Consider the following 24,362-nt stretch of genomic DNA (forward strand, 5'->3'; position numbering starts at 1 on the left):
GGCAGAGGACAGCAGGGCCAGGTGTAGGGTGAGACAAGGAAGCCCGAGGGCACATGTAAGGAGCATCTAACTCTCGGCACCTTCTTGTGCCCTAGACCTTGCTGGGCACTACGGGGGCAGTGATAAAAAATGTAGAGAAAAATAGTGTGAATAGAGAAAGATACAGAGGGAAATGAATATCAATAAATAGAAAAAAATGGGGGGAGCCACAGGAGAGCTATGTAGAGAATGAGATAAAAGACAATGAATGAAAAATCAGTAGAGAGTGGACCAAGTAAAGAGAGAGAGAAGACAAATCAGGATATTGTTCAATTCGAGGAGACAGTCCCAGGAAAGAAGGCACAAGGGGCTGTTCCTACTATGATTGAGAAGGGTAAGGTGTCTGCAATGATCAAAATGGCTGTGTAACCCCCTCAGATAAAAATAGGTCTCTCCTCAGGCGTCTCATCTTCTCCATGGCTTCAGTCACCATCTGTGATCTATTGATTCCTAAACACACATCTCCAGCCCAGACTTGTCCTCTAGACTCATTCCTCCAAGTGCCTGAAAACCTTTATTCAAAGATCTGAAAGACATCTCTATTCAGAGGTTGTGTCAGTTATCTGCTGCTGTGTAACAAACAGTCCCAAAATTTAGTGGATTAAAACAACCATGATTTCATTTGCCACTTCTATCAATTCCAACTTTAAAATATCTCCAACCTGTCCACTTCTCTTCATCCCAGCATGCTCACTCTAATCCAGATCTCTATCACTTCTCACTTCAAATAGAGGAGAGGTCTCCTGCTGGCCTCCTCCCTCCTATCTTGCTCCTGGTTGGAGTATTGAGGGACACCTACCATGCAGTTACATATTCCACCATCACTTGCCTCTCACTCCCTCACGCCACATTCCCATCACACCAAACTCCTTTTAGTTACTTGAATTTGCCAAGTTCACTCAATTATATCTCTGCCTTTACATATGCTTTTACAAAACAGTTTGGTATAATCTTCCAAAGTGAGAAATTACATATAGCGTGTGACTCATTAGTTACGTTACTCAGCAGAAACCGACAGAAATGCGTCCTGTGTTCAAAAAAACACATAGGAAGGCAGCATTATTCATAATAGCCAAAATCTTGAAACAGCACAAATAGATTTTTTATGGTTTTGTTTTTTAGTGGTTCATTTCTACAATGAAATACTATACAGCAGTGAAAATAAATATACAAAATGAATACAAATAACTCTCATAAACATATGTTGAGAAAGGAAACCAAATTACCCCCAAATGACAAAGAGACAGAGAGAGAGTAAATAAGAGAAGGGGACATGATTCTACTTCTACAAATTGATATACATTTCAGAACAAGCAAAATTAATCACCAATAGTGTCAAAAACCAAGATGGTGGTTAGCTTGAGCTAGGTGGTGGGGAAAGTTAGTGGGAAGTGTCATTAAGAGGCTTCAGGGATGTTAGTAATCTTGACCAAGTGGCGATTACCCAGATATGCTTCCTTTGTGATAATTCAAAATTTATGATTTACCCGTTTTTATCTATGTATGTTATACTGCAAATAAAACTTTTATTTTTAAAAAAGCAAAAATTTATTCATCAAAGGATGAGAAGAGAAAGTAAAAACAAACAAAAAACCCAGAATTAAGAGAGGCACAAAGGAAGGGACAGAATTGAGCAGCAGGAAAAGAGAGGGGAGGGAGGGTTAGCTTTACCCACTGCAGTGGAATTACAGGGAAAAGGACTTACTAATGGTAGTGAAGCGTGATTACTCCTTTTTGGGGAGACAAATGAAAATTCTTCATTCATTACAATTTGGCCCAGGAGCACAGCTACGCAACCATGGAATCCAACTCAATTCCTGTTCTGTACGTCTGGTGGATATAAAGAAGGAAAAGCCGTTTTTTGACACAAGGGTTGAACAGCAATCCCAAGCAAGGACTAACTGTAACCAGGCATCTGACATAATAGGTAAGGCTGACTCAAAGAATGTGTGATGTGAATTACAGTACCGGGCAAAGGGCTGGAACATGTCATCAGGGTCCATTGAGGTAGTCCAAGTGTCCTTGGACAGAGGCAGGAAGGGGAGGGAACTGGCACCCTATAGAGTGAGTTCAGCAGAAGACAGTCTCCAGGAATTGGAAAAATACCAAAAGACAGAAATGGTAGGTTTAAGTATTGATGTCTGAGAGATTATTTCTAAAGCAAGAGAGGAAAGTATGGGGGTAGGAGATAAAGAAAGGGGAAAAAATTGGAGACCCAAAATATTCATGAGAGGAGATGGAGAAAGAAACACATGAAGACATAGTGAGGTATTAAGAGATACCATCGCCAGAAAGAGAGACAGACATAGGTAGGGGAAATGAGCCGGGCCAAGAGGACAATGAAGAAGTAAAATGAGAAAGAAAGAAAGAGGTAGACTGAGGGTGGGGGTAGGAGGTAGACTGAGGGTGGGGGTAGGAGGTAGACTGAGGGTGGGGGTAGGAGGTAGCATGATGGTGGGGGTAAGAAGAATCTCAGGATGGGCAAAGCTGCCCTCTATGCATGAATTTTATCACCTTTTGTGTAGGACCTGGAGCAACCTGCTGGTCACACACATTCAAGCACAGACCAAGGTGCCTTGAATTAACTTAGTTTCTAGGTCTTTGTAGTGCTCCCATTATGGAGTTTCCTGCTGTGTGGGCTCCTTGGCCCAATCCTGAGACCCTAAGAGGTTTTTATCCTCTGTGCAGTGATCAGCAGTGAGGACTCCGCAGAATCCAGTGATGAAGACGAGCCCTCAGAAGCCTCCCCCTCGATACTGAAAAGTTGGCCTGGTAAGGAAGTGGGAGAGCAAGGCTTGGGCTGCAGAAATCTGAATTAAAAGCTACTGTTTCCTGAGGCATCTTATTCTAAGCCCCTTTTGTATGACGGATCCAGTTTATCCTGTAATCCCACTCTCTGCATTTATTTTACTTGACATTTTTGGGATCTGCAAAGAGATAAGAAATCATTATGTATATATTTTTTGAAGAGGAGGCCCATTAATGATGGGTTCTATTAATCAATATATGCATCCATTTGTTGATAATATAGTAGAAATAGGCTAGGCAAGTAATGAGCTTGTTTTTAAAACTAGTTTCTATGCTTATAAAGTGTTAGATTTGTACAGTGATTTCTATAGGGAACAGAAACCTAAATATTCCTTTTTTGGAAGGTCATTTTGTCATGTGACCACAAACTTTGAATAGTGTCAAAAGACAACTCATCCAGCTATCTAGTGTTAGCAGAAAAAAGACTTCAGATAAAATATTCTGAAACACAAAGTATTGTTTTTTGACAGAGTTCTTCAGGAAGTCATGGCATAATAGTGATTTTTCAAAGGACCTTTGCAAATAATGTCTTACTTTTTCCTCTACAGCAACCTTAAGGGGTAAGCACAATCACAAAAATGTTTCAAGGTCTTCTACAAAGTCTCTTGGACAATTAAAGGGAAAGACAAGACTAGCGTCCTGTATTCTGCATTATTTGCTTTGTAAAGTTGGAGCCGGAAATGATTATCAACATGTTGTGTTTCCTCAATCCTATCTGTACCATGAGTTGTCATGAGATTTGTAGCTCTTTAGTGTACAAATTGGTGGTTTGTTTTCCCTTTCTACTTTCTAGACCCAGAGGATATTAGAAACATGCCTATTTGGGGAAACATACTAGGAAAAGACCTAAGAACAAATAAAAATGTTACATGATCTTGATGTTACAAAAGAACAGTATTTTTAAATAATATGTTCACTCTAATTGCTCAGTAGATCTATCAAAGTAAAAATTAAATTGGCTTCAGTTTTTAGCGAGTGCGCATTCTAACTTTTATCTTAGTGTAGGCTAACTGCTCTAAAAGGTAGTCCCAAAATATGTCAGTGGTTCAGACACAAGAGGATATTATGTCTCAGCCTTGCAAACAGTTCAAGGAGGCACTAGGTTGGGAGGGGGTAAAGGAGTCTCTGCCATCATCAACACAAGATTTTTAAGGTCTTCTTGCATGAGAAATAGCAGAGATGAAGGAAGTGTGATATGACAATTAGAAGGAGTAAGAAGTAGACGAGAGAGAAGTGTGGGAAGGTAAGGTTTAGACACAGTAATGTTGTCCCTTGCCGTGGGGACAGGGAATGGAGCATCACTAACCTACAAGGCAGGTGACTTAGAAGGGTTGACCAGAGTGGCCTGAGTGTAGGTCACGATTTGCATTGGTTTTCAGGATTTTTCCAAGTTTCCTGTTAGGGAATTTCCTGCTGCATCAGTTCCTTGGTCACACACTGAGACCCCTGAGGATTCCTATTCTTTTATGCAGCAATCAATAACCGGGACTCATTAGAATCAAGTGAAGGAGCAGAGACCCAAGAAGCTACCTGCTCACGACCTCAGATTATACCAGGTAAGAATATTAGGTTTGCAACCTTGGACGACAAATATCCAGAATCTAAATCCAGGGCTATATTTTCCTAATGAATCTTATTCTGAGCATTCTCCATATGGCTTGATTCCCTTATTTCTAGGATACCAATTTCTGCATTTAACTTCTCTGACTATATTGGGAAATAGAAAGAGGCAGAAGGTGTTATAAACTGTTGTTTAACTGCATGGTTCCAATTGATTGAGGGATAGAAAATGTAGCAAAAATATGCTGGCAAAATGACAATATATTTTACTACACACTAGCATATCTATTAATGCCAAAGAGTTGAAATAATGTGCTTATTCTCTATCAAGATGCTTTATATTCTATTGAGCATAGGAAGCATAGTATTCCTCTATTTGTTGACAATATTGTCATTAGTCCCAAACATAGAAAGTCTTGAAAGAATAATTTGTGCTGCTGTATAATTATTATTGGAAAAATGGTTTGTGATCAACTACTTTCAAACCCAAATTAGTTAAACCATCGGCTTACCCTGTGATTTTTCACAGGGCTTTTGTAAATAAAGTTTTATTTTGTTTCCACAAAATCCTTAACAGGGAGCTAGGGTAACCACGTTATCCCAGCTTTATAGATGAGGAACTGGAGCTGGTGGTGTTTAAGAGTCATTCGCAAATTCACATGGAGAGTAAAAGGGAGAGCCAGGCAGGAACGCAGCATTATGACCCTGGGCCACCAGAGCTGGATTCGGTTGAAGGAAAGAGAGGGAAATGATCGTCAAAACGTTATTGTCATCACAAACCCGTCTGTCATGTCAGTTGTAGAAATTGTAAGACTTTTGCAAACAAATAACTGTTTCCTCGGTCTTTATAGAGCCCATGGATTTCAGAAAATCACCGACATGCAGAAAAAGCCTTTGGAAAAGAGGTAAGAACAAATAAGAACTCTTCACGGTTATAAATGAACATTGTTTTCTACAAAAGATTCATCCTAACTCTTTGGTATATCCTTCAAAGTAAAATATAAATTTGTTTTAATTTAAGATCATTTGTATTTTAACTTTTGTATCAGTTAGGCTAATGACTGTAACAAGTACACCCAAAGAAGACAAGGGCTCAAACACAATAGAATTTAAAATTTTTTTCTCAAGTAAACATTCCAAGGAGTATTAGATGGGGGAGGAGTGGAGCTCTGTTTCCAGTAGAGTTCAGAGAAGCCACCAAGGGGGAGATCTGCCTTCTTCAATACCAGACTTCTAAGGCTCTCCTAGAAACATTCTTACCTTGAGTTTTCAGAGTTACCAGGGGTTTTCCTATCTTTGTTCCTTTGTCACACACTGAGACCTTCAAGGGACATTTGCTCCTTCTGCAGTGGTAAGACCTGGAGACTCTTCAGAGTCCAGTGCAGACGAGGCATCCCCGGGAGCCTGGAGCTCTGCATTGGGAAGTGGACCTGATGAGGAGGGTAAGGACTGCCATCACTGGGCTCCAGGACTTCAAGATTCCGAGTTCAGAGCTCTTGTTTCCTGGCATATTTTACTCTGAGCACACTCTACAGACCAGGAGCCCATTCTCTGCCTTTATCTCATGTGGCCATTTTGAAAAATGCAAAGAAAGAAATCATTATAAATTCAGGCTTAACAAGGTGGCTGTAGTTGAACAGCAGTGCTGTTTTTACTAGATGGTGTCAGACATATTATCCCCCAAAGCATTGGATTATATAGTTATTTCCACCCCTGCCCACCGCCTATTTTGTAGAGAGCAGAGAAAGTGGGGCAGTCTGCTGTTGCTTGATTTTGTCACAAACTTGTTCAAAACTCAAAAGACTCTGGTCATACTCTCTAATTATTGACAGAAGGAAAAGCTTCTGGTTATTACCATCAAATTCAATTTGTAGCTCTTCACAAATGGTCCCCAACATGACAATGCCCTATATAATGATATTTGAAAATATCTTCACAAATAAGATATCCTTTTATGTTGACAACAACCTAAAAGGTAGGCCAGATAACTGTTGTTCTCCCCCATTCCACAGATAGTGAAACTCCATACATAAACATTTAAGGATCTTTTACACATCACATACGGAAAGTTACTGGAAGAAGCAGAACTAACATGTTTGTTAGTTTTGCTGGACTCCTAGCAAACATCCATAACCTTTATTCAAAGCTTTTGAAGCCAGATATAAAATAATAATGTTTTATTATTTTAAAAGATAATGTGCTATATAGACTATATATTACAAAACACTCCCAAGAGGGTCTAAGGCAGAATCCCATTCTCAAATATACTGTATTAATCTTCCTGTAGTAAATTATGTGAATTCACATCGAGTGTGATAAAGATTTTACATAGACCCATGACAGCTCAGATCCAGATTCACTGCCAGATTAGTTAGCTGCAAACCTATGGAAAAACGTTGGTTTTCAAAACTCCTTTGATTTTGCAATTGGGGTTAAAGGAACGTGGGTCTTTGCTCCATTTGGTAGCAGTCTATTTCCCTTAGATGGGAAGAGCCAGAAATGACCATCATTCCATCTTTCTAGTCCAAATCCTGTCTACAATGTGAATAGCTATAAGATTTACAATTCTTTCAGTTATATATTACTGGTTGTGTTTTCCTTTTCTTTATAGATCCTGCGGATATTGGAAACAAATCTTTTTGGGGGTTAAGTAATAGGAAAAGAAGTAAGAGCCATTAAAACTCTTGATGTAACAAATGTCTTTCTTTGCTACAAAGCTTCATTCAAATTTTTTGTTATACCCTTTAAAATTAAAATATTTAGTTTGTTGGAATTACACATTTTGTATTACGTGGGATGGGCTAATTGATATAACACATAGATCTCAAAAAGTTCAATGACACAAGTGCAATACAAGTTTATTCTTCATTCACATAAATAGGGTAAAGTATTTTCCGGGGTGGAGGGGTGCTCGTCTCCACACAGTTATTCAGGGCCCAGCTGATAGAGGCCCTGACATCTTGGAAATGTTGTTTCCACAGCCTATCTGGATGAGATCCAGAGCTGGAAGAAGAAGAAGTATGTGCATACAAGTGGAAAGGGTAAGAAGTATAAGAAGTGATGACAAAAGGGAGTGCCTTCCGTGGCAAGATTGTTCCCAGTCCTTGGGGATGGTTCCTGGAGCAACTATGATAAATAGGTCAGATGGAACCACAAGGTGGCCTGGTGGTAGGAATATTCCTACTGGTCCTACATGAGCTTCTCTTTCCAATTTTCCTTTTAAAGAATTCCATGCTGAATTGGTTCCTAGGACACAGACTGAGACGGTTAAGGAATTTTACTTCTTTCTGCAGGGACCACCAGTGATGACTTTTCAGAATTGAGTAACAGAGAAGAGCCTCAGGAAACTTCTAGCTCAGCCCTAAGAAGTGGGTCAGGTAAAGAAGATTAGGATGCCAAGCGTTGGCCTGCAGAATGTCAGGAATCTGAATTAAAAGCTACTGTTTCCAGATGCATTTTATTCTAAGCACCTTGATGAACTTGTATCCAGTTAATCTTGAGAACTCTTTTTCAGCATTTTAGAAAATGGAAGGAGGCAGGACATTATTATGAACTCATGAATCACAAAATGAATCCTATTGACTAAATGTTTGTAATTATATATCACTGCTGTAGAAAAAATGAATAGCAAAATGATGGTATATTTTTTAATGCTTGCTGTCATGCCTACTAACACTAAGATCTTAGATTTCTATAGTGATATATTGGTTGGCATTCATGTCATTTGTAATTGTAAAAACCTCAAAAGACAATTGGTCCTTCTATGTAACTATAGACGGAAATAAAAGCTTCAGATCAACCACTCTCAAACTTTAGTATAGTTTTTGACAGATGTCCATCCCACTGTAATTTGATTATATCATGTTATTTTAAAGTACTTTGACAAATAGGATCTTACTTTGTCATTATAAAATACTTAATACTTAGGCTAACTCTTGCCATCCCCATTTTAGGATGAGAAAATAGATGTACAAATGTATGAGGTCAAAGAGGGTAACTGTTGTGTGTAACAGGCAGGAAGATAAGAGCTGTGTCACATGATCAAAGTTCAAAGAAGAGGTACAAGGGACTTGGCATATTCACAATGGGATGTATCAGTGCCTGATGCAAGAAAACTTATTTAACAACAACAATAAATAAATATATACATGTATATATATGTATATGTATATACATATATACACATACACACTTATATATGTATATAATATATTGATGGATATATAAGCTTCAATATTGGTGTGGATGTTGGAAATATAGATGATAGATAGATAAAAATGAAAGTCCTAAAGAAACAAAGAGGGTAGGCATGGAGCCAGCTATGTGGTATATGAAATACCTAGAAAGATAGAGCCAAAAAGGATGAACAGAGAAATAAAAAGGAACAGAGATTAAGAGATTCAATGATGAAAAGAGAAAGCAACACAAGGGACACAAGAAATCAAGGAGAGAGAAGCTCCCAGCGATGGAGAATCAAGCAATGGAGCTAGAAATGTGTAGGGAAGGGCAATGGGCAGAAAATTAATAGACAGGGAACAGAATGAGTTGTAGCTAAATGGAAAAGGAAAGAGCAAATCTCTGTTGGATATAAGATGTAGTCATTGGAGTAGGTGTTTTCTCAGCTCATCTGAGCAGTGAACATAGACGAGCATTACCCCATTGAAGTGTGTTCCTGGGTCACAGTCTATAATCTATCATTTCCACATTGTCCGTTAGTGTTCTGTGGATTCGAAGCTCTTCCAGTGAGTAGAGGAAGAGAATCGGAAGAGATGCCAGCCTATTAGCATGTGATGGAAAAGCCAATTATGATATTATCGATTATCTTTGTTTTCGTGTCTGCACAGAGGAAAAGCTCTTCCTTCTGTACCTTACCTCTCCCCTTAAACATTGCATGTACACGCACACACACTCATACACAGACAGAGACTTGTGCACAGACTCAGTCTGCTTTCAACAGGTTTGAGGGAGCCAAAAGAGAAAGAATAGCTGGGCTCCTGAATGGAGGGAGGTGACACTGAGTGGATAATGTAAGGAGAAAGAGTGGAGACGGTAGGCTGGGGTCTCCAAACGAAAACCTCTCTGAGTAAGTTTCAAGTTTTTCCAAGTGGACATGGAATCCAAATATCACCAGATCGGGGAGTTTAGTGGGGGAAGAGAGATGATTTTCAAGATAGCTCTCAGAAGTTGTACCAGAAACATGGTAATAAAGCCCATGACTGACTGATAGACCTGCAATGTAGAAAGCTCATGGGGAACTGGAAAATGTAATAGTGGTCAATAATGCGGTCAGTGTCAAAAGAGCAGGAATTTGGTGGTGCTGTAAGTAGTAATCTGTGAGATGAAGCTGAATATAGATCAAGAAAATATAGATAAAGACAAAGATTGTAATTGTAAAAAAGAAAAAAGGCAAAAGGTCAAGATAAGATTGAGAGAAACAGACTAGAAGGAAAGAAAAAACAGAAAGGGAAGTGACAGTAGAAAAAGGATTACTTCAATACTAAAACTAGATCCAGGAAGAGAAGCATAGGAAATGAATGGAGGGAGATACATACATGGGGTAATAAATGGAAAGGAGTAAAGAGGCACAAAGAGAACTATGTAGAGAAAGTTAAAAGATGGGAGAAAAATGGTAGAGAGAGGGGACAGTGAAAAAGGGGGAGAAGAGAGACACGGAGAAATTGTGGGATCTGAAATGAACGTAAGACGAAAGCAGCACTGGCACAATAAGTGGCTCACAATAGCAGTGAGTTTTCGGGGTAAGGTGTCCCCAGAAATCAAAGTGCCCCCTATAACTCACCTAGATTGCAAGAGACCTCACCCCAGGCATTTCATCCACTCTTATGCCTTCAATCACCGTCCCAACCTAACGGTTCCTAAACATACATGTCCAGCCCAACCCTGTCTTCTAAGTGTCTAAACTCATCCATCCAAGTATTAGGAAGACCTGTCTCCGAGGTTCTGAAGATTCTGGCCTTCTCTATTTATGTAGCTCTCTCTCAAGACCTTCAAACTCAACACTTCCAAAACCGAGCACCTCATCTTTTCCCTTAAAACCAGCATCTGCTCCTCCAGTGCTCTCTATCTCTAAAACACATGATCAGTTTACCCATTCTTTCAAGTTGAAATCCTCTGAGTCATCCATGACACTGCCATCTCCTCAATAGATATACCCTATCTGTCACTAACTCCATCAATTCTTCTCTTTAAATGTCTTCAATCCATTTATCTCCATTTCCATCCATATCTATATAACTTCTCATTTGAACTAGAGCTTTGGGTTCCTGTTTGTTCTTCTAACTTGTTCCCACCAAATGTATTCTAAGTGATTTAGTTAAATTGATCTTTCAAAAATACAAATATGTTCCTACTGCTTCCTACATAAAATCCAATATCCTTTAGGATTAAGTCAATTCTCCTTTGTGAGGTCTCCAAAGACACCTACCGAGGGACTCCTGCCTCTTTCTCCATCCTCATCATTGCCCCTCATTCTCTCACTCCATGTTCAGACATACTAAATTCCTTTTGATTACTTGCATTTGCTGAACCTAGACCTTTGCACATGCTTCTCCATCCATTTAGGACTCACTTCTTGGCCCCCTTCCTCCCTAATTTGGCTAACTCCTGCTTCCATGACACATCCTCTGGAAGAGGTTTCTCATCTCAAACTAGGCCAATTCTTCTTGCTTTATGCCCCACCAGAGTATCCTGTATGATCCGTATCCTAACACTCTTCTTATTTCAATATATTCACTCATTTATGTGTCAATTCCCTGGTTGCTCATAAGATTGACGAGCACCGACTTTTCAGTAGTCTTGTGCCCTGCATTACTGTCAGCACTTGACACATAAAAGAAGCAAACTTGTTGAGTGAGTGAAAAAAGTTGTTCACTCTCTGTATTCCAACATTAAGAAATTTGTCTGGAAAAGTTAGTTTATTATAGTATTTATACAGAATATTTACAAAAATTATTTTAATAATTGGATTCTATATACACATATTGTATATACATATAAATGTAATAAATAATATTTCTAGAAAAGAGTAACATCACATAAAAGTATATACTAAAGTATGTAAAAGTCATCAATGAATGGATGAGAGAAGCATATAAAGAAAAAATAGAAAAACAAAAATACAGATTTGGGCAAAGAGAAAATGATAAAAGAGAAAAAAATAGATTGAAAGGAAGGGACAGAGACAATGAAGAGCAAAAAAAGAGAAAGCGATTTCAGAGGTAGAGCCATCCTTTGATGTAGGAGTGGAGGAAAGGAGGATCATTGGATCCATTGGATCCATTGAAGGGAGAAGGCGCAAATGAAAATTCCTTACAAATCACAGCTTAAGAGCAGTGCTACAAGAACTTGGAAATGAGAGGTGTTCCTGTGTCATGTGTTTTTCAAAAGGTGTGCCAAGAGGCCAAGAAGCAAGGACTGAAAATAGCCAAGCATCTGACATCATGGGTAAGGCCGCCCACGGATCTTAGGGTGGAGGTGGTTCAGCAGATACAACAGACCCTGGGTATGTCTGTGGTAGGTGATCAGGGTTCAAGAAGAACATCAGGAAACTCGTCAACAGGGAGTAGGCCAGTTACGAAGGTGAGAGCCACAGGGCTCGGGCTGCAGGATGTCAGGAGTCTGAAAGCAGAGTTCCTGTTTCCTGCTGCGCTCGACTCCAAGCACACTTTGACAAGGAATGGATGCGTCCAGTCCATGCCAGAATCCCATTTTCTGCATTTGTTTGATTTGATATTTTTGGGAACTGCAGGCAGACAAGAAATCATTATAAAGTCATGTTTAACAGAATGGGCCCTGTTGATTATACATGGATGATGTGGTAGAAATACACTGGTAAAAACAGCAGTATCTCATTTACTGTATTGGCATATCAATGCCAAAGTGTTGGATTTGTATAGTGCCTTCCACTTTGTCCATGGAACAAGAAATCCAAGTGTTCTTCTGCTGGTAGATAATAGTGTCACTTTGTCACTACCTTGGAAAGGCTTCAAAAGACAAATGGTCCTTAGGAAAAAAGATCTCTGATAACTATTCTTAAATTCAATGTGTAGTTTTGAAGGATGTCCTCCAGCATGTTATTGATTTATATAGTGGTTTCTTGTTAACTCTTGCAAATAAAATCTTACTTAATCTTCATAAAAAATCTAAAGCCTGAACAGGATAACTGTTGTTATCCTTGTTTCATAAATGAGGAAACTGATGTACATAAGTAAAAAAGAGCTTTTTCAAAGTCTCGGAGAAATAAAGCAAGACCTTAGATATCACTGTAGTACCTGTCTGGTTCCTTTAGAAACAAGACAGGGAAACGATACACAGAACATCATTATAAATTCAAGCCTTCCACAATGTGAATTGTCGTAAGATTTGTAACCTTTATTTATAAATTGCAGTTCTCTGACCACCACCTGTTACTTTCTAGATACCATGGACATTGGAAACAATTCTACTTTGGGGAAACACAGTGAGGAAAGAAGTAAGAGTGAATAAGAATTTACTTGATTTTTATGTTACAATTGAGCTATCTTTTAATGCTGTAGTTTACTATTATTTTCTATACCTTTCATACAACAAAAAAATGAATGCCTTTTAAAGTAACTATTTTTTTCAAAATGTTCATATCATCCTGTTGCTTTTTATTCTGATTTTAAAACATATGTTTCTTATCAACACTGGTGTATATCTTTCCAGAATTTTTCTGTGCATGTATTTATACATTTTGGAATATGTTTTTATTTATCTAAATAGGGTAATATATAGAATTACCCTATTTATATCTATATTCTACATATATTTCAAAAAGTATATATACTTTTCCTTTTCTTGCTTTCTAAAATTAGTACATCATCCTAGAGAATGAAGACATTTAATGTTTTTAATTGAACTACAAAAAGTATTTAAGGGCTGCTTTCACATGGCACTGTTTTCATTTTTAGTGTGATTGAGCGTTTTTAATTTGTGATCTGTTTTTCTTCTTCATAGAATCCTCTGTCATAGAATGCTATGTCAATGTTTTCTGTTGTGGTAATCATCTTTTTCTTACTGTGCTGAATGAATATAGAAATCCTTATATGATACATATATTAAATCTTGGTCATACATGTTGCTAATATGTTGCCCCATTCGTTGTTTTTCTTTTAGGTTTATTGATAGAATCTTTTGTCCTAGAGAAATTATAAGTTTTTAGGTAGTCAAATTTGTCAGCTTTTTTCTCTCTGGTTCTTGGGTTTCCTATCATATCTACAACAGCCGTTTCTCACTGAAGATTTCTTTTTTTTTTTTTTTTTTTTGTGTGTGTGAGGAGATCAGCCCTGAGCTAACATCTGCCAATCCTCCTCTTTTTTTGCTGAGGAAGACGGCCCTGGGCTAACATCTGTGCCTATCTTCCTCCACTTTATATGGGACGCCGCCACAGCATGGCTTACCAAGCAGTGCGTCGGTGCGCGCCCGGGATCCGAACCAGCGAACCCTGGGCCGCCGCAGCAGAGCGCGCGCACTTAACCGCTTGCGCCACCGGGCCGGCCCCTCTCACTGAAGATTTTAAAAAATATTTTTCTGTGTTTGATTCTAGGGCATTTGAAGTACCTGATCATTTTTAATGTTTACATCTATAATCCCGTGGGTTTTACCTCTTTGTGTGTATGTTAGGTGGAAGTTTAAAAAATATTCCCTACACTATTACATTGTGATTTGAATCACCACTTTGATCACAGGGTGTCTTTACCTGTCTGTATACTAGTTTTTCTTTTGCAATCGAAGGAGCTACAGAATAGAAAGTGGAGCTCAGAGGTAGCACCGTCCTGATGATTCACTGGGGGTGGATTTTAGAATCTGCTCAAGAAGATTCCCCCACCTTCTTCCCAAGTTCATTGGAACCTCTGATTAGAAATGCATTGAGTTTGCAGATTAATTTGAGGAGAACAGAAACTTTGACCCATTTATTCACACCTCATTTAATGTTCTTCCGCTAAGAATTTTCTTACACTCTTTTTAAGAAGTTTTATATGTTATGCAAACTTGTTTGTTACTATGAATATCTTTTTTCCCCCCATTATATAATAGCTGGAGTGAATTTAAACAAGATAAGACTCTCAAAATCTTTATTTAAATAGGAAATCGGTGGTCATTTTATTACCTCCTTGCATGTGAGGAAATTAGAATGCCAAGGATCTATTTCTGATTTTACATAAAAGTCTTACAAGCATTTGTACTGTTTAGAGCCCCAGATATCACTTAAAATATTATGGCCAGGCCCAAAAATTATCAAGACAATCGATCAGAATTAAAGTTTCTTTGGCAGTTGGTTTCAGAAGAAGTGGAAATAATTTCTAATTTGGGGGCGTATTACAAGACCCCTTCAAATAACTCTTCCAAGGACAAATTTATATTAACAGAGAAGAGAACAAATTGATAATGGTTATGAATAGACATGTCTCCATATTTTACAAGAGAATAAGGCTTCTCTTCTTATGAAATTTCTCAGTTTAACGCTTTGTCAATTCAGATTTTTTACATTAGTTTTATGGCATAGAATGGTCTCTCTCCTTCCACAGCTGTGAGATGAGGGGATTTTCCTTCCATCTCTTTCTGTAATTCTTTGTTAGCTACGATGATTTACATTTTTAAAATGTGGTCTTTGGAATTTCTCTATTTAGCCTTATAAGAAACACAGACCCGTAGTGTTCAGTTTTGTTGGTAGAACCAGAGAAGGGCCTGAAAAGGATTCTACCTAAAAGCAGTAAAATAGGATGTGTCTAGATTTTTCCCCTACAGCCTCCCATCTTGTTACTTAAATCTGAATCAGCTTGCAACCCCCTATCTTTCTATTTTCAGATTCCCTTTCTTGTCTTCACCTAAATACATCATGTGAATGATTTGCTCAGTATTTAGGTAAAGATGCTTATGATATTATTTTAAAGACTACATCTTACATAATGTTTTATAAACATTACTATTTATAGGCTATTTATAGGCTAATTATTATTCGCAGCATCATCGAAATACTTTCTACATTTTTTCCTTTCATCTCCAAATACTGATGACCGTTCTTTATACACTTTCCATTTACCAGATCTCATCCTTATGGATCTCATCACACTTCCCTTTGCACTGCTGCACTTACCCATTTCACACCCCAGCCCTTCCACAACTTCTTCCTTGTAAATCAGACCACATCTATACTAAGGACTACTCGAACTCAGTCTTCCTTCAAGGTGCTCGTTTCAGGTGAAGATATATAAACAGACTTCAAAACCACCCTTCATTACTGGAGCAGCATGGGGCATTTGGCAGAATGGGAGGAAGAGCCAGATTTGGGGGGAATAGGAGTGTGGATGGCTTCAGTAGAGAGGCTAAGATTTTGAAAGACTTTGGCCAAGCTTGTGCTCATGCTAAAGACTGGGTAGAATCTTGTTGGCTGGAGATGAAGTCCCCATAGCTCAGCCTATAAGACATGGAAGGACAATTCACAGTGACCCCTACTTCCACAGACTAAGGCAGTGAACTCAGAACTTTCTTTATTTTTTTAAGCTCTAAGTTTCACCCAGAGGCAGAGTCAAGGGTCTCATTTGCAACATAGCCCAGTGTACAGTCGCAACACTGGTTCCCAGTGGCACATGTGCTTGTTGACACAGCCCCACAATGTAGCAGCCTTGGGAGCTAAATGCAAGGTGGGAACCTCCATATTTTCCCACCATGATAAACCAGAGAAGGACTAATTCTGCAAGGTTAGACCAGTGTCCTACCCCAAATACTTACAGTGTTTTCCTCCTCCAGCTGCCCTTGCCCCAGGGCAGAGGTACTAGCCCCACAGGAATTCCTTCCTGCTGCTGAGGGGCAGGTGAGAAGAGACTGCATTAGAAATAGTAAAGCCTTTGCATATTGATGCATCCGAGAATGTGTTGGATGGGTAATTTAAATGAATAAATTAATTCTATCAGTTTGTGGAAATTTTAATCCAAATATATGACTGTAAAAAATATATACCTAAAGCAAAAAAAAAGAACATTAAAATAAAGAGGGATAAAGAAATGTCAGGAAACCACAAATTAGAAGATTGGTGCTTTTTCGTTGTTGGTTGTTTGTCATAGAGGGTAACTTAGTAATCAATGTTATTGGCTAATGGGGGTTCTCTGTAGATCTCATTAAGGGGGTGAGGCTGCCTCTAGGCCGCATGCTCTCAGGAGGACTGTACAGATTGACCATAGATGAGTGGCCTTGCTAGCCTCACAGGTGAAGCAGAGGTAGGCAACAGAAGTGGAGAGTAGTGGTGGAAGGGGAGGCAGACTTCTTCCCAGGAGCCTGGGGCCTTAGACCCAAAGGGATCTGTCCATCACAAGCTGATTTCTCCAGTCAAGAGAATCAAGCTGGTGTGGCTTGTCTGAGGGTGGCCTGCAGTGATCACCACCTGATCATGGGCTTTCTGACTGGGAGGTTTTTGGCTGCCCCCTGCCTCCTAACACCTGGCAGGCCTTGGCATCACTGTGATCAGGTGAGTAAGCTGGGAGAACCTGGTCCCCTTCAGGCCATGTGGAGGGATGCACTCTCTTCTCTTGTCCTCTGGGACACTTCATTCTCCTACTTGCTTATAGCTCCTTCCTGATCATTTGTTGGTGGTGTTGTTGGTAGTATTGATAGTGGTTAGAGGTGGTAGACCATTCTTGGCTTCCTGATATCTCCAGGTTGCTAAGTACACCAGGGTTTAGACCTGAGTGCTTTACTCATCTCCGACTATACTCCCTCGCTAGGTATTTCACCAGTCTGGTAGCTGTAAATTCCATCAATATGTTAATGACTACCAATTATATTTCTCCTCCTCTGATCCCTCTCTCAAACTGCCAAATCATAAATTCAACTTCTTACTCCAAACTTCCACTTGTATTCTATTGGTGTCTCAAATTTGACATGCCAAACGGATTTCTTTATTTCACTTCCAAACCTGTTCTCCATCACCAGTCATCCTCATCTCAGTAAATGGCACTGTATCTAGTCAGTTGCTTGAGCCAAAAATGTAGGAGACATGCTTGATTCCTCCCTATTCCTAACCTTCCCACATTCATTCATCATCAGGTTTCAAAACTATGTATTAAATGTGTCCATTCTTTGTCTCCCCTGCCACTACCCAGTTCAAGCCCCATTATCTTGCATTTGGATTATGACAGAGTCCTCCTAACTGGTCTCTCTGCTTCCATTCTTGCCCACTTATAATTCATTCTCCATTCAGTAGTCTGCCACCCAATTGCTTACACCTTTTGAATGATTCCCAGTTGAACCTAGACAAAAGCCTAAACTCCTTACCATGCCTACAAAGGATTACATAGGCTACCCCTTGATCACCTCTTAAATCTCATCTCTTAGCGTTCTTTCTTTCACAGACTACTCTGGCCTCTTTGAACAAACTGAGCAAGTTTCTGCCTCAGGAAATTTGCAGATGATGTTGACACTACATAAAATACTTTTACCCTCCACTCTTCCTCAGAGAGGCCTTCCTTAATCTCCATTTCTTACATATCCCCTCTAGCCTCTTTTACATCACTCTCTGACCTGTCTTTTCACCTGATTTATCATGTTTTTTATGTACAGAAGATTTTATCTTTTTTTTTAGGAAGATTGGCCCTGAGCTAACATCTGTTGCCAATCTTCTTCTTTTTTTTTTTCTTTTTTCTCCCCAAAGCCCCAGTACATAGTTGTATATCCTAACTGTAGGTCCTTCTAGTTCTTCTATGTGGGAGACCGCCTCAGCATGGCTTGATGAGTGGATCAGAACTGGTGAACCCCGCGCCGCCGAAGCAGAACTTGCAAACTTAACTGCTGTACCACTGGGCCGGCCCTAGAAGATTTTATCTTTGTGTAATCTAATTAGTCTATATTATCCTTTATGATTATGCTTCTCTATCTTATTTATGAAATTTTGACCCAACTTGAGGCTACCTTTCAGGTTATCTTTTCATATCTTTTCTATTTTGTGGGACATCTTGCCCAATGGAGAACAAAATCCAGTGAATCCTTTTCTAGGATGAATAGTTTGAGGATCATTTTTTATAGCTCCTCAAAGGATCCCCAGCAGGATCAGGAACCAGTTGACCACAGGGGCAACCGACTCAGTTGGCTTTCTCTCCTACTCTTTCCTTCTTCCCAGTTCCCCTTTGCTGAACCTTGAGATAGTTTCACAAATAAACTTACTGAACACAAACCCTCATCTCAACATCTGCTTCTGGGAATACCAGGCTAATACACTCTTAGCTCTTTTCTCCTTTAGATCTTTACTCCTTTTGGAATTGATTTTTTATTTATTTTTTTTTTGGAATGTTATCAGGTAGGGGTCTAATTTTTTTCCAACATGGGTAACCAATTGTCGCAGCTTCGCCAATAATGTATGATGTCACATATGGCATGAATCAATCTGCCATATATATGGATTTGTTTCTGGGCTTTCTAGTCTGATCCATTGCTCTATCTATTCTACATCAATACATAGCATACCTTATTAAGTATTATAACTTTATAATATCTTGATATCTGGTAGAGCAAGTTTCTCTCAACTTTTTTTCTTTTTCAAAATTGTCTTGGCTATTACAGTCATTTGCCCTTTCTTATAAATTTTTGTGTTTTTGTGTGTGAGGAAGATTAGCCCCGAGCTAACATCTGTTGCCAATCCTCCTCTTTTTGCTGAGGAAGATTGGCCCTGGGCTAACATCTGTGCCCATCTTCCTCTACTTTATATGGGATGCCACCACAGCATGGCTTGATAAGCGGTGCGTCAGTGCGCGCCCAGGATCCAAACCTGCGAACCCGGGCCGCCAAAGCGGGAACGCGCGCACTTAACTGCTTGCGCCACCGGGCAGTCCCCCATATAAATTTTGGTATCATCTTGTCAAGTTCCCTAGAAAACTCCGTTGAATTTGTATTGAAATTGCATAGAATGACTTTGGAAAGAAGTGACATCTCTAAAATATTGAGTCTTCCAATTCATGAACATGATATCTCACTACTTATTTATTCTCTTTTCTTTTTAGATTCTTCATTCATTTACCCAACAAATATTTATTGTCAAAGCTACTCAATAGGAATAAGGAAGTGAACAAAATCTTATTGAACTTACATTCTAAAGGGGGATATAGACAATACACAAATAAGTATATAAAATAAAGAGTAATGGAGATACAGAGTAACAGAAACATTCCATCTTACAGGTGGTGTCCAAGGAAAGCCTCATTGACAAATTGACATATAAGTAGATATCCGAATGAGATGATGAGCTAAGACATAGAGCTAAGACTGAGAAGACTTTAGTGCAAAGGCCAAGACAGAAAGTGCGTGGTCTTTTGGGGAATGGCATGGAGAGCACTGGCTGCGAAAGTAGAGAGGATGGAGTGGGAAGTGATTGGTCAGGATCATGTAGATCTCGTAGGTCTTGGTAAAGACTTTAGATTCTTGTCTTAGTAAAAGGAGAAGACATTGGAAAGTTGTGAGCTGAGGAATGATATGATCTGAATTATGTTTTTAAAGGATTGCTCTGTAGTCCTCACAGAGAATAGACTTTAGGAGGGTAAGATCAGTAAGGAGGCTATTGGAGTGGTTGGAGAAAGGATGACGGGGGATTGCACTAGCTGGTGGCAGTGGATGGGTGGATTCTGAAAACACACACACACATATATAACACTCCAACGTATATAAATACGTACATTTTGTATATTTTATTTGTAAATATATAATTATATATTACATATAAATATTTATATAATGTAGAAATATGTTTATGTAGATAAATATACATAAATATAAAGATGTTGCATAAAAATATATAAAATTATAATAAAATATATTAAAATATAAATTACACATAAATAAGTATATTGTATAAAATATTTATATTTAATACATAAATATATATTTATATATTATAAATGTAATATATATAATAAATATAAATATATCTATATATAAAACTCCAACATGTTTCTGGCCATCTAGAAGGCACACACGTGTCTAGGGAAGTACACATACCCAGGGCTGTGCACACACTCAGGAAAGACCTAAGAAAGCCTGGAGCTCTCACCTCTGGCTAACCTTGAGGTTCTGTGCAAGCAGGAAGTGAGGGCTAAGGTAGAGTCATAAACGGCCTAGCTGTGTGTCGAAGGCAAGCATCAACACAGGCATAGAGCCCTTTGGCAAAGACTGGGAGACTTATCAGTTCTAGATACTTAAGGAAATCTCTTTCCAGTTATTAGCTGACCACTAAACTAACTGAGCAGAGACTATAGTGGCCATGTGGCAAAACATACAGACTTTACAGAATTAGTTCAGAAAAAAGCAATAAATAAACAATAAAAACCAACAGTAACAATAAATAGCAATAACAGCAAACTTTGAGGAGAGAGGAGTATCTGATTTCCAGAGTTACCACATTGTATTACTTAAAATGTCAAGTTTTTTAAAAAAGTTATTTGATGTTCAAAGAAACAACAAACCTGTACACCTGAAATGTTTACAATGTTATAAACAAATGTTACTGCAATAAACAAAAAATTAAAAAAACAAAACAAAAAAAAAGAAACAACAAAGTATGGCCTGTATTCAGGAAAAATAGAAACTGCTCCTAAGGAAGACCAGACACTGAAATTACTAGACAAAGATTTTATTGATTGATTGATTGAAGTATAATTGACATATAATGTCCTATTAGTTTTGAGTGTACATCATAGTGATTCAATATTTATATATATTACAAAATGATCACCACGATAAGTCTAGTTACCATGTGTCACCATGCAAAGTTATTACAATATTATTGACTATATCCCCTATGCAGTACATTATATCCCCATGACTGACTGACTTAATAGCTAGAAGTTTATACTTCTTAATCCTCTTCACCTATTTTGCCCACCCCCAACCCCTCCCCACCTCTGGTAACCACCAGTTTATTTCCTGTATCTATGAATCTGTGTCTGTTTAGTCTTTGTTTGTTTGTTTGTTTGTTTGTTTTTTAGATTTCACATTTAAGTGAAAACATATGGTATTTAACTTTGTCTGATTTATTTCACTTAGCATAATACCCTCCATACATGTGGTCACAAATGGCAAGATTTCATTCTTTTTTATGGCTGAGTAATATTCCATTGTGTGCATGTGTGTGTGTGTGTGTGTGTGTGTATATATATACACACACACACGCCACATCTTCTTTATTCATTCATCTATTGATGGGCACTTAGGTTGCTTCCATATCTTGGCTATTGTAAATAATGCTGCAATGAATGTAGGGGTGCACATATCTCTTCAAATTAGTTTTTTTTGTTTTCTTTGGATAAATACCCAGAAGTGGAATTACAGCTAACATCATACTCAATGGCAACAAGCTGAAAGCTTTTCTTCTAAGATCAGGAACAAGACAAGAATGCCCACTCTTGCCACTTTTATTCAACATAGTATTACAAGTTCTAGCCACAGCCATTAAGCAAGAAAAAGAAATAAAAGTCATTGAAATTGGAAAGGAAGAAGTAAAACTGTCCCTATGTGTAGGTGACATGATGCTATATATAGAAAACCCTAAAGACTCCATCAAAAAACTATTAAAACTAATAAATGAATTCAGTTGTAGGATACAAAATTAATATACAGAAACCAGTTGCATTTCTATACACTAATATGAGCTATCAGAAAGAGAAATTAAGATGACAATCCCATTTACAATTGATCAAAAAGACTAAAGTACCTGGGAATAAATTTAACCAAAGAGCTAAATGAACTGTACTCTGAAAACTGTAAGACACTGATGAAAGAAATTGAAGACGACACAAATAAATGGAAAGATATATCATGCTCATGGATTGGAAGAATTAATATATTTAAAATGTCCATACTACCTAAAGCAATCTACAGATTCAATGCAATCTCCTTCAAAATACCAATGGCATTTTTCACAGAACTGGAACAAAGAATCCTAAAATTTGTATGGAACCACAAAAGACCCTGAATAGACAAAACAGTCTTGAGAAAGAACAAAGCTGGAAGCATCATGCTCCCTGACTTCAAACTATACTACAAAGCAATAGTAATGAAAACAGTATGGTCTTGGCACAAAAATAGACACATAGATCAATGTAATAGAATAGAGGTCCCAGAAATAAATCCATACATATGTGGTCAATTAATCTATGACAAAGGAGGCAAGAATATACAGTGGGGAAAAGACATCTCCTCAATAAATGGTGTTGAGAAAACTGGACAGCTATGTGCAAAATAATGAAACTGGACCACTATCTTACACCATATAAAAAAGTAAATTCAAAATGAATTAAAGACTTGAATGTAAGACCTGAAACCATAAAATTCCTAGAAGACAGCTCTTTGACATCGGTCTTAAACAAAGGCTTTAGATCAGCTATTTTAAATATATTCAATAAACTAATGTAAGCCATGTGAAAGAAGTAAGAAAATGATTTCTCACCAAATAGCAAATATCAATAAAGAGATAGAAATTATAAAAAAAGAACCAAATAGAAATTCTGAGATTGAAAAGTACAATAACTGAAATAAAAAACAATGAAAAAGCAGTGTGTGAATTCTGAAAATACATTGTGTGTGTATTCATATCTACACATATGTACACGTATACAGCTGATTCTCATTATTCATGGTAGATATGTGCTATAAAGTCACCCAAACACTGAATTAGCTAATATGGGACCATTGCTGCTAAAGGGAATAGGGTTCCTGTGAGCCTGTGTTCACAACATTTTTTGTCAACTGATAAATACATACCTATGTTTTATGAGTGTTGATGTTTAAAGATACCTTGTCTAATATATATGTTGATTCATTAATGTTGAACTCACAGCCAGTAGTATTATAACTCATGCCTGAATGAAACTTATCTAACACACACTTTTCTCCACAAGACACATCACATAAGCCTTTTTGTGATTAGAACACTAGAAAGAACTTCCGCACTACACTTGGGGGCAATTTTAAACGGCAAAATCGCGTATGAAAAGAAAAAAGAAGCAAAAAACATGGCACTACATAGATCACGAAAGGACACTTGTTTACAGAATGAGAGCTGAAACATGGAGGCAGAGCATGGCCTGGGTCAACCTCAGCTGGGAACATGTGCGTCCAGCGACTCAAATTTTTCACTGCTCTGCACCTGTCTGTGAATGACCATGAGAGTGCCATAAGTGTTGATTTGGGGATTGGAAATAACTTTTAGCAAGTTGGTGAGTTCACAAATGTGGAATCCATGGATAATGAAGATTGGCTGTATATATATATTTTTTTCATTCTTTCTAAAATTAGTGTTTTTTTAATTAGATAATACATAGGCTCTCATGGGCAATATTTTTGTTATTGTTATCTGCTAGATAGCCTTCAGTTTGGATTTATTTTTCCTCTTTGACCCAAGCGTTGTTTAAGAGAGGGTGGGAAAAAATGTATATTCTCTATTTTCTGGGTATGGAGCTGAATATGTATCGATCATATCAACCTTGTTAAATGTATTATTTGAGTCTTTCATAGCCTACTCATTTTGTCCCCTTGATCTCTCATGGACAGAGGGAGGTAAAAAAAAGTTGGCTACTAGTAGGGTGTTTCTACCTATTTCTCACTGTATCTCCTGTAATTTCTACTTGCTTAAAACTTTTTGGCCTGAATTACGCTTACTTTTGCTGTTCAGATCATGACTCCCTGGTTTCTTTTGCTCAGGCATGCTGAACATACCTTTGCCTATACGTTTATGTTCCACATATTTTAATATGTTTTTACGAGTCCCTAATATGATTGAAAGTTGGAGTTTACTTTGTAATTCATTCGCAAAAGCTCTTATTTAAATAAATAAGCCCATTTACTTTTTTGTGTGTGTGAGGAAGATCAGCGCTGAGCTAACATCTGTTGCCAATCCTCCTCTTTTTGCTGAGGAAGATTGGCCCTGGGCTAAAGTCCGT

General features: G+C 38.1%; 1 protein-coding gene across 4 annotated transcripts in view; it reads left to right on the forward strand.

Moving 5' to 3' along the window:
- LOC131399108 (nuclear autoantigen Sp-100-like) overlaps positions 1 to 24,362 on the forward strand; it is a 92,540-nt gene that overhangs the window by 41,913 nt on the left and 26,265 nt on the right. Inside the window, exons 8-17 of one of the 4 annotated variants that reach the window (XM_058533178.1) lie at positions 1,820 to 1,966; positions 2,728 to 2,811; positions 4,320 to 4,403; positions 5,259 to 5,312; positions 5,757 to 5,849; positions 7,019 to 7,072; positions 7,389 to 7,456; positions 7,700 to 7,784; positions 11,812 to 11,868; positions 12,842 to 12,895. In XM_058533178.1, coding sequence (XP_058389161.1) covers positions 1,820 to 1,966; positions 2,728 to 2,811; positions 4,320 to 4,403; positions 5,259 to 5,312; positions 5,757 to 5,849; positions 7,019 to 7,072; positions 7,389 to 7,456; positions 7,700 to 7,784; positions 11,812 to 11,868; positions 12,842 to 12,895 — 780 coding nt within the window. Of the gene's footprint in view, positions 1 to 1,819; positions 1,967 to 2,727; positions 2,812 to 4,319; positions 4,404 to 5,258; positions 5,313 to 5,756; positions 5,850 to 7,018; positions 7,073 to 7,388; positions 7,457 to 7,699; positions 8,285 to 11,811; positions 11,869 to 12,841; positions 12,896 to 24,362 lie in introns of those variants that run through there. The other 3 variants (XM_058533179.1, XM_058533180.1, XM_058533181.1) reach the window with 3 other exon arrangements.

Source organism: Diceros bicornis, chromosome 37 (assembly GCF_020826845.1).
Source record: "Diceros bicornis minor isolate mBicDic1 chromosome 37, mDicBic1.mat.cur, whole genome shotgun sequence".
NCBI lineage: Eukaryota > Metazoa > Chordata > Mammalia > Perissodactyla > Rhinocerotidae > Diceros > Diceros bicornis.